General features: G+C 43.1%; 1 protein-coding gene across 1 annotated transcript in view; it reads left to right on the plus strand.

Annotated features, from left to right (window-relative positions):
* The first annotated feature begins 4,189 nt into the window (after window positions 1-4,189).
* Window positions 4,190-11,491, plus strand: part of LOC109320784 (cytosolic phospholipase A2 delta-like) — a 52,569-nt gene continuing 45,267 nt past the window's right edge. The window contains exons 1-5 of the mRNA XM_019551040.1: window positions 4,190-4,220; window positions 4,914-5,050; window positions 5,350-5,481; window positions 8,249-8,395; window positions 10,376-10,416. Coding sequence (XP_019406585.1) covers window positions 4,190-4,220; window positions 4,914-5,050; window positions 5,350-5,481; window positions 8,249-8,395; window positions 10,376-10,416 — 488 coding nt within the window. The remainder of the gene's footprint in view (window positions 4,221-4,913; window positions 5,051-5,349; window positions 5,482-8,248; window positions 8,396-10,375; window positions 10,417-11,491) is intronic.

Genomic DNA, 11,491 nt, shown 5'->3' on the forward strand with positions numbered 1-11,491 from the left:
AAGAGTTTATTCATCTAAAGAATGTTCAGTATATTGCCTCTTAGGGGAGAGGGCCTAGTGTAGGAGTTATACTACATCCCCTGGCAGGCAAGCAATTTGAGTCTTCTAAGCAGGTGTTGATGGATTTATTTCGAAATTCTTAAGGAGGGCAGAAGTTTTGGGAAAGCCACACACAGTTCTTACAGCAAAACATTAAGCAAATGGCATATATTGCTGATGAATTACGTACATTCTGGAAAAGAAAACCTAAAAGGGAAGGCAACTGTGTTCCCTGGAGATGGGGAGCCAGGTAACAGATAGACAGTACAGACCCAAGAACACATACTTTAGAGAAGATAATTTCCTTGGATTCCGATGTTCCTGAATAGCCAGGCAGGAACCAGCTTTTAATGTACTTGGCTTTGGATTGTTACTTAGCTTCGCAGCCCAAAAGAACATGTTCGTTATTGTTTTCATCTGTATTATACTACTTGCTATTTGCTCTCATTCACAGCTGCAAGAACTGAGAGTAGCTTTCCCAGGTGGCAGATAGGTTAGAGTAACCTCTTATTTGATAATGTTACATGTGACCCCCCACCTTCAAATTTGGCAAAGGACTGGTGGCTGACCCCAGAAATTATTTTCTAATCCTTTTTAATTGGTAGCAATACACAGACACACCTTCCTAAGTACACACCAGCAAATCAGTTATAGTTATTACAGAAAAGCAGGGAATCCTTTTCTTAATCGCCAGCACTGACACTCTTTCACAGCCATGATTTCTCTTTCATTGTTTATCTTGTTCATGCCTCTCTGTCAGAATAGAGCTGGCTTTAGCTTTTTTGCAAAATTGGTCTGTTCTTTGAAACTCTTGGGAACAAGTCCAGATTGGAAAGATGTCAATTAAAAAAGAGTTATTTATCTAAGTTAGTGGTTCTCAAGCTTTTTGGACTCAAGGCATCTCTTATTGGACTCACTAGTGGAACCCCTCACTAAGTTTTGTGAATTGAATAGCACTCGGTCTAAAAAATTAGTTTATATTTTGTAGGAGGTGGTCACCTCTTAACAGAGGGTGGGGTAAGGGATTGGCCAGGTTGGGTTGGGGGAAACCTGAGACTGCACTTGTCTGCTTATCTCCTCACACCTCTTTACACCCTTCAAAGAATCTGGTAGCATCTCAGGGGAGTGGGGAGGCACATCACTCTGGTAGACAATCACTGCTCCAAATTAATGTAGTTCCTGCGATGAAGGAGAGTATCATATCTCTTTCCTGTCTCAGCCAGAACTAGGCATGGGTGCTGATGACACAGACCTAGAAGCTGAAATAAGAAAGCAATAGGCGGAAAGTCCAAACCGTCAAACGGAAAGTCCCATCGAGCAATCAACCTAAATTACGCATGCTCAGTCATGCACAAAGTACATGGCCAGTGCGTGATCAACCAGAATATTCCATACAACTCACATTGTAATTGGCTAACCACGACATATATAAGCCAACATAATTTCCGCCCAAGGCAGAGACCTGCCAGGACACGCCTTGAGCCTTTTCACAAGCTGGCTACTTGTGAACGTCTCTCCGCCACCGTCATCTCCTGGCATACCCCTAGCCCTTGCATGCTCGAGTTTGATCCAATTAGTGATTTGTCCGCCTAATAGCTATCGACTGGTTTTGCAGCTGTCGTTTGTAACTGGGCTTGACCTGCGCAGCACTGTTTCTGGTAGCGTAAGTAAAAATAAAACATTTTTCCGCAACCATACGAATATAAGCCGCCTCACTCTCCGCCGCTAGTCCCCACCTGCTCAATTGTGTTGGCCCAGACTGTGACCAACCAACTTGGTCGCCACATTTCACTCCCTTGGTTCTGACTTGCTAGTACTTAATGCTTCTAAAATCCCTTCCTTATTCCTAATATTTCATGGTCACACAAGCAGAGGTTAAAAGTTCACATGCACTTCAGCTTTTTGTGTCTGTGCATTGTATCTTTTAGGAAACATACCACGAATTAGCATAAATACATAGAAGGCATAAGCTGCAGAAGGTTGCTTAGTTTAGTGACTACTATCAATATTTCTAAAGTTGTACAGACTTCACATTCTACCCACCTGACATGCAAAGTAGGCATCTTTTCTCTTCCTTGTTTATCTCAGATTTAGTTGTGTGTTTAACAGTATTGTTTTCCTTTTTCCTACTTTACCACAAAGTATAATGTAAAGTTTGCTTCCCAATTCAGTATGAGCATCCTGCATTTGTTTTGCAGATGGATGCCTTTCCCACTTGTTTGCTTTTTGTGAAAATTGTGAGAGCCAGAAATATGGTCAAAGCAGACCTCTGTGAGTACATTTCTTGTTCCATCAGAATCCTTCAGAGTTGGGGCTAGTATCTTTTTAAAGCAAATAATACTCTGGAAAACAAGGGAGGCCAAAGAAAGGTATAGAATTAAAAAAAATGGGAGTACCAGATATTACAGATGAATTAAAGTGTTATGAAAGATATGGAGAAGGTATGCAGTACAACAAAAGGGAGCTGAAAGAAGTATAGAAGACAGAGAAATAAGGGAGACCCAATAAGGTTAATTAATAGAAAGAAATATAAAAGTCAAGTAGACCTCGTGGCTCCAGTGGTTAAGTATTGAGCACTAACTTCATTACCAGGTGAAGAACATCGTGTGCATCAGAGGAGAGAGGACTTGGCCTATGTGTTTGCTACATACATAATGAATGTGGGTGTTTCAGCATCTAAGGGTGAAGTTGCATGTTTCATTTAGACCATAATAATGGCACTTAAAATGCACGTTTTCATGTTAAAGCTCATTAACTTATGCCAAATATCTCAAACACATGCTAAGCTTCTTAATGTTATCTCATTTCAGGTGAGGGTTAACTCTAGGCTGTGCTACTTAGCTCATGTTAGGATAACTTCAGTCTGCTCCACATGGATAAAATGAGCAATCTGTAATCCTCCAGCATCCCAGGATACACTGCTCCCAACCCCACATCCCTTACACAGAGCAGGGATAAAGCCCAGGTGTCCTGGCTCCTAGTAATGACCTTCCTCACCAGTCTCAGCTATACAGGCAAGAAATGGTATTAACCATTAGAGTGCAGACAGAAGTGACATTTTTCATGCAATCTGGCCCCTGAAAGAGCTCTACAAGCACATAACACGTGTGTGGCTTCAGAGTGCTTTTAAAATGGCTTATTGTTCAAAAAGTAACCGTCATTAAATCAAGTAATAAATGAAGGTGCTCTAAATCAGTAGTGCCTTAGGGAACTTGTATTTAGTTCCCTGTGAGGGTTAACCATCATGCATTTACTTTGTCACAGGGAAGAGGCTAATTAACCCCTACCTGTGCAGCCAGCCATGGAGGGAGGGGTAGAGCACGTGCTCCCCTGCCTGCCTGGAAACAGCCGTCTGAGCTGACTGATATTCCCCCATATGGGGGGAGGGCTTGGGGAGGGTGCCTCCTCTCCACTGGTACCATGGGGCATTAGGGACAATTTCTCCCCCCCCCACTAGCTCCAATTGCTACCTAGCTGCACCCCTGCCTGGAGATGCTGTAACTGACAACCAGTGGCAGATGAACTGCAGGGTGGTATGTGAGCCCTAAGCTTGCGTGGGCCCAGCCCAACTATACCTGCTGGGATCTGGGGGAGTGCCAGACTGGTTCTATGAAGCCTTGGGGCTCGCAGCCCATCTGCCCAGCCTGCTTGCCACTTTTTGACAGTAGCCTGAGCCAGCATTCCCCACTGGAGACCTGGTTGACCAGCTGGCTGGCTGGCTGCCTGCATCTGTATAGGTGGGTGGGGGGGAAGGGTGACTGAGCCAGAGATCATGGTGGGGGGCCTCGGACGGCTCCCTCCCTAGGGAGGGTGTCCCTGGTGCCTACTGGCACTGGATCTGGGGGCACAGAAGACTCCAGACCACCCCTGCCCACACAGGCAGCTGGCCAGGGGCTTCTGGAGCTCTAGCTGGCTTGCAAGGCAGGCAACTGAGCCCCCCTGCACAGGAGCACATGTGTGTTAGAATTTGATGATGCTGTAACTTTCAGTGCTTTATGTAAAGTGCAAAAAGTTACAGTGTGATCAAGGTGCCCTTACAACTTCTGTAAGTGTCCTTAATGAGTGACTGCTTACAGTATGTTCTAACTTTAACACTGCTTAACGTTCTGGTTTAAGTATAACATGTAACTTCACCTGAATTGCAAGTGTAATGGTACTTGAGACTGAAGGTTTTTATCAAGGTAAGATTGTAATGCTAGGAACATTATAAGACTAAGGGAAAGAGAGAGAAAGATTTGGCCTGAAGGAACATACAGAGTGTGTATATACTACAGCTATAAAGTTTCCATAGTGATGTGTGGAGGTGCCTCAAGCTAGCTTTAAATTAGTTAGCTCAGTTTCTGGTAGGAGTCTAATTATGGCAATAGACACCTCATCCCAGGCCAGTAATTTGCCACAAAGGGTGCGTGTGAGGGAGAAACTGATTTCCTCTAGTAACTCTTGACATGTGGCTTGATTTGGGTGACTTATGTGCTTTATTATTTATTTCAATGCATTGTAGGCAAGTCCAGGCATTCACTGTGTATTAGCATCCCCTCTTCAAAACTGGAAATTTTCTAGAAGTAATTTCATTACATTACATAATTTCATTAATTTCTAGGCATATAATTAGTTCATTAGATTCCTGGTTAAAATGTGTTATAAAACTGAATCAAGGCTTATAGAAAGCCAAGATGCTAGTTAACCCTAAAACTCCTATATTTTAGTTGTATCTCTGTTCCCTTGTCAACACAGTAATTGGTAACTCCATTTCCTTACCTCAACAATAGCTATGCTAATTTAAAATGTGTCTTTTTAGCAGGCAGTAGTTCTGGAACACTGACAGCTAACTAGAAAATTGTTTTAAATATGTTATCTTTTCTTTTCTGCTATAGTGAGTGCCACTGACTGCTATGTAACCTTGTGGCTGCCAACATCTTCAAAGGAAGAGGCCAAGACCAAAACTATCTTGAATTCTAGTGAACCAGAATGGAATGAAACCTTCTGTTTCAGAATCCAGGCCCAAGTTAAGGTAGGGAAATTGACTGATCTTAGATCATCAGGGGTCAGGTGGTTTCTACCCAGGGACTATTTGTCTAGATAATGTTGGTAAAAACTTTTTTGACCTACCAGTTGATATCTGAACATGCTTATTATTCCATGCTGTTTGGTCAAGGGCATGGCTGCATCACTTTTAAAAATGTCTTCGTTGTCTTCCACAGTAATTCTCATTAAATTCAACCCCGCAGAAACCTATCACAAGGAATTTGTCATTTTCAAACGTAATGGAAAACAAAAGCATACTATTCTTGAAAAATCTCTCATCTCTAGAACATCCTGGAATTGAGAGTCTATGATGAAGATCCACTCACCAGAGATGACCTTCTCTTCACTGTTCTCTTTGATGTGGCTGAAGTCAGACTTCGAGAAAGAGCCTCTTCAAGCTTCATTTTGAATTCAGAGGTAGAAACTGAAATTCCAGCCAGAAATGGGTAGGGCTATCATTTCTCTACCTCCTTTCCATTCCATGGGTGCCTTTCTTATGGCTATATATGGGAAATATCCACAGAAAGGGACTTCGTGGTAATGATGGGCTTTAATTACCCAGTTATTTGTTGGAAAGCAATAAGGAAGACACACAGTTTATTAAGTTATTGGAATGTATTAGGGACAACTTTTTGTTTTGGAAGGTGGAGAAAAGTTTCATTGAAGTAGTTATTTTAGAATTGGTTCTCACTAATAGGAAGGAATGAATTGAAAATCAAGGTGGGAAAGGCAAGTTTGGTGGGAGGGATCATGAAATAAGCAAGTAGCTCCTGAAGCAGCCAACCATGACACACGTACTTGCAACCACTGCCACAGATCATGCGGATATCAAATTGGACTATTCAGTCACAAAACACTGCAAGCCATCTACATTATAGGCTGCAATATCCACCATCTCTTGCAGACAAAAGGATGCCAATCAACCAACCAAATGATCCTGAAGTACTAGAGTTTTTATTATTCTGAGGAAAGGAAGGCATGAAAGCAACAGAATAAAGGTAGCAGAATTTAGAAAAGAAGACATTGGAAAACTTGTGAAATTGATGCAAAGACTCTTGCAAAGATAGTCTAAAGGATAAAGAAGTCTAGGTGATTTGATAGTGGCTGTTAAAGTATATTAAATAATATACATTGGCAAACTGTCTTGATGCAAAGGAAAGCTAGAAAACATTGTAACCATGGTTAGAGACCATTATCAAAGCATCAGAAGTTCTCTAGTGATCTGACAATTAAGCAAGAAACAACCAAACAGTAGAAACAGTGTCACATAAGTAAGGATGAGAATAAAGGTATAGTACAAGCACGTCAAATTAAACAGCCTAAAGTACAAAATAAGTTTCAACTGGCAAGATGCATAAAACAATTTGAAAAGATTCTGTCAGTACAGTGTAATTAAGAAGAATACAAAGGGACATGTAGATACATGTAGGAACATGTAGATCCAAATCAACGAATCGAATCACTGTCCCCAATTTGGGCCGAATCCGAATCGAATACAGCCCATTTCACACACCCCTAACTACATTACTAAAAGGGAAAGAAGAGTCAGTAACAGATGGTGCAGAGAAGGCTGAAGTATTTAGTGCCTCTGCACCCACCACACCTCCATCATCTGGTCCCTCGCCACTTGGCTCTGGATTTTGATAATGGTCTTCTGCTCCGTCCCAAAGGTATTAGGGCCACGAGGGTCACCGCGGGCAGTTTTATCCCCTCCTAATCCTGCCTGCCATGACTTTGATAATCCTATCAGTGGTGGAGGGATCCAACCGTCCGGGTTCGGTTATCTCAGGCCGAGGGGTGATGGTTTTCACGAGGCTCCAACCTCCCCTGTACCTCGCCCTATACCCAGCCACGATGGTGTGCTGATGTTGTTTTCCGCGGCCAGCCCTCCCTATGTGAGAACGTATTCCTGGGTCTCGCTTGAGCCTGGGTTGTATGGCCGAGTCAAACTAGGCCCTCTAAATCCTTGGCCTTTCATAGCCCTCCGCCTTACTTTTACCCCGGCATCCCGGATGATAAAATTAACAAATAAAAGGAAAAGATGCTAGCAACAAAACTGCCTGCCACCTCTCAATAATCCTTTGATTACTATCCTGGGGCATCTAAGTTACAGTGTGCCCCCTCCACCGGCTGCCCCCTTAGTGCTACCTATTCCCTACCCTTAGTGTACCCTACATGCATCCAACCCTTGACGTCCCTTCTGCCTCGGAGAAGAAACCTTCCTCCGAAGGGCTCTCCCAGGTCTTCCGTCCAGGACGTGATGGTCTTAGCTAGCTCTTTGACCGTTCACCTCTCCCCTGGACGATTCACTGGAACCAGACTCTGCTGATGAGGACCCTCCTGCAGGCTCTCTTCGCGGCTTTAGGATGATATGCAGCCTGGATACCTCCGTCCTTCTAAGTCCGGTAATAGCATCTTTCTATTGACGCTGCTTCAGGCATTCTCCTGCCCTATGGGCCAGGAGATACTTTCTCTTTGCTCTTTCTCCAACTCTCCTCCCCTTTCATCTTGCTGTCTCCCCTTCTTATCCTTCTGTGCCGGCTCTCCTCCCCCTTCTCTGCAGCAGCTTTTGCTTTAAAAAAACTGCGGCCAACGAGCCACCCGGGTCCCGCCGCCGCTTCCAGTCCCACCGTGGTTCCTGCAGCAGGTAGGGCATTTTTGCTTGTTTTTCCTTCTCTTATGTTTTCCCTGGGGTGTGTTGTCCCCCAGAGTCCCTCCTTGACCCTTCGGGGTCCATGTCCTCCCCTTGACCCTGGACAGCCTCCTTTATTTCAGTCTTCACAAAAAAGGTTGAAGGAAGACACCTTTACTTAACCACCTGATAGCAATATGTACATGGCTCCAATAACTACAACAACAATAAAACATATGACAGAATTTTCTAACTGAATTTAAACTGAAGGTTGCAGACTGTTCTTTAAAACATGGAAATTGTGCTATGGTATGAAAATTTAGGGTAGACAATAGCTCTGTTCCTGACTGGTGGAAGATGAAAGATCATTTGTATAAGCTACCTTGTAGAAAGAGTGTTTGTCATCAAGCTATTGCCATTTTTCAGTACCTTTAGGCTAATCCAAGAAGCAGGGTGCTGGAACAAAGACAAGTCATCATGGAAGTCTGTCAGAAAAAAATCTCATTGAAGCAAGTTTCCTTTGCAGTTTATGTGCTGATCTTAATGTTGAAGATAGCCAACTTCCCAGAAAATGAAATTGATGAAAACCTAAATCCATGTTCAAATGCTGACTATGAATTGGAAATAGATTATAAAAGAAGTTCAGTTTTTGATACCAGCATGCTGCATATGTCTTTCAGTAACAATAAGAACTTCAAAGTCATTGAGTTTCAGTGAAATTTTGGGCAACTGTCATATTTGAAAAATTGTATTCAGTTGCACCTATTTGGCAAGTAACCCACACTAAACTAATGGGCTAGGGACAGACATTAAATATAAACCAGTTTAAGTGATCAGAAACTGGTTTAAACTCGTTTAAAGACATTCAGTGCACATAAGGCAGTTTGAAAATGGCTGAAACCAGTTTGAAATAAACCTGGTTTAATGTAGCATCAGACTTGACTGATTTGGCTCAAGCCAGTTTACGCATCATCTGTCCCAGACCCCTTGCTGGTTTAAGTTAAACCACACTCCCCCAGCATCCCAGTATACTCTCTGGGCTGGGCTGGGCTGGGCTCTGCTCTTGGCTGGCCCCTCCCCTCTACTCTCTATCCAGAGCAGGGGCAAGGCATTGCCAGACCCTGCAATGGCCCCTGAGGCAAATTCCTCCCTCTGTCCCTTCTTTCTCCACTGGCAAATGCTGCAGACTGCAGCTGTGGTTTGCCAGCCCCAGCCACACCTCCACGGCTTGCCTGCAGCCAGGCAGGGATGGAGTTACTTTGTCCCTGTCCCCTCTCTCCCCTGGAACCCTGGGGGTTTGGCTTCAGTCTCAATCATCTCACATATGTGCTGGAGATGTAGTTAAGGGAAGTTACAGACAGCTTCACCAAAGAGTGTAGAGAGCTATATTTACATAAAGCAGAACCTGTAAAAGGTGAGAATACCTAAATAAAGCCTTTATGAATGCCTGGCTGTAAGGAGACACAGGATTATGTAAAATTTATGCAAAGCTTTCTCTTGTCTTCCTCATTTACATTTTAAGTTTTACCAAGTTGGTTATGCTGTGTTTTACTGGGCTGTATCTTAGCTTAGGCAAAGATTTTAGCTGTTCCTTGTTGTATGCTTTGCAAATAGTTGTGTTCAGTACATGCTTGCTTCAAAGAAAGAACTTTTCCTCCACCCCTACTCCTCAGTCTGGCAGCAGCTCCCCCCACCCACGATGGTGCCTGGCATCCCCTGTGTCCTGCTAGCCCCAGCTGGTGCCTGCGTATGTCTCCTCTGCTCCAGCAGGGAGGGGTGAGAGGCTTGGAGGGCTTTTTCCTTCCCTCCCCTTTGGCAGTGGCTGGCAGGTATGCTCTAGTGCCCGTGCCCCCCTCTGCCCCCCAGCTTCTGGCTTGAGCCGCTGCAGGCTGCATTTCCTGGTTTAACAAAGAATGTCTGTCCAGTTATTAATCTATTTAAGCTGCACAGCTTAGACTAACCTGCAAAGAGTGAATCAATTCAGGGTCAGGATTTTTGATGGTCTGTCCCTAGCCATTACAATCATCTGAGCATGTGAGCTTTTTAAGTTTTGAGGAAAAGTACTTCATCTGAGAAGCAGGTTATAAATGAAAATACAGTACTTATTTCTCTCAACTTAGTATTGATGAGGCATTGGCTGGAATTCTGTTTCCAGTTTTGGGCACCACTCTTTAGGAAAGATGTAGACAAATATGAAAAAGTCCAGAGGAGCTTAACAAAGATAAAAATAAATTTAAAAAACATAAACTGGGATGAAAAGTTGAAGGAATTAGGTTTGCTCAGTTTAGAGCAAAGCATGTGGGCTTTTCTATAATGCTGAGGTGGGAGCTTCCAGCAAGGATCTAGAAATTCACCAATCAGGCTACTATGGGCTCATCCATAGCACCTTCTCTTAAGTTGTTTGTCTCTCGCAGGTGACCCTTTGAGGTTCCTTCCAGTCTTACGTTTTAAAATTTGTACACTGTACTCTAAATGGATGACATTAATGAAGCATTTTATATTTCTGTGGCCATCTCATCATTAAGTGTCTCTCTCATTTTATTTTTATACATCTTTCTTTAACCCTTTCTTTGGTAATTGTGTTCCTAACCAGATCTGAGTAAACAATCCTTAGGCCTTTTATTCCATGGAAAGTTTTCTGTTCCCCAACTTTAATTTCTTGCCTTTTTCTACTTTTAGAGTAATACAGAGCTGGAAGTGGAGTTCAGAATGGATGAAATGTAAGACCTCAAAAGTGGATGAGGGAGGAAAAACTTTTTGTGGGGCACTGTGGGGTAAAAGATTTGTATCAGTGATAGACTTACAAGGAATGTGTCATCATTAGCTTGCTGACACTTTAGTGCATGCTGATATAATGATTTTGATGATGTAACATGACATAATGTGGAAGCACAGAAACCAATCAAAGTCCAAATATGAAACAAAACAGTTGAGGACAGAATATATCAGGTTGTCTATAATGCTGTAAGTCATAGAACTATAGAGTCATGGAAAACCAGAACTGGAAGGGACCTCTAGAGGCCATCTAATCCAAACATTGCCTAAGGCAGGATTGTTCCTAGCCAAACCATTCCAAGCAAATCCTTGTTTAAGCTGTTACTAAAACTACACAGGCAACCCTGCCACACAACAACAAAGCACCGTACCCTAACTTGCCACAGCTAAATTAGGAAACAATGGACTCCAATGTCCTCCTGCTGCAAAGGTTGTTAAAATCCTTGCTTTCTAAAAAGAATACTTTACTTTTGCATGGTTGGGGATGATTTTAAAAAAAACAAATACATGGGCTTTTGCACAATAGATAACTTCTCCTTGCAGCTCTTTCTTGATGACTGATGTTTGAAATGCTGAAATATAGAGCAAGAAAGGAGGCATTTGCAGTGCAGCAGCAAGTAGGCAGGCAAAGGCCACATTTAGGCTCTGTATTACCCATGGTCCTCTTTAAGGTAAGACCATTTTACCCCATATAGCAGCACTACTTGCTGTCCAAATGCAATGGAACTTCTCCCAGCTATAGTGCATACAGAATGTATTTATGTAAAGCATGTCTGTATTTAAGGCCATATAGGGACTTGGAATAGGAGCAAACAGTTTGGAGGCCTGGAGTGGTTGTTTGAAATAGTGAGCAGATTGGAATGATCAGTAAAGGAGTAGGTGGATATGACCTGTGCTTACATGTGTAGAATAATACTTGGGTGCCTGGTTTTCCAGCACTAATGACCTTTAAAGGCCAGAATGAAGGTGTAGTCATGGTGCTTTGCAGAGGGGGTGTGTGTGCAGGGGGGTGGGGGGGGG

The sequence above is a fragment of the Crocodylus porosus genome, unplaced genomic scaffold (genome assembly GCF_001723895.1).
Source record: "Crocodylus porosus isolate Cpor-Errol unplaced genomic scaffold, CroPor_comp1, whole genome shotgun sequence".
NCBI lineage: Eukaryota > Metazoa > Chordata > Crocodylia > Crocodylidae > Crocodylus > Crocodylus porosus.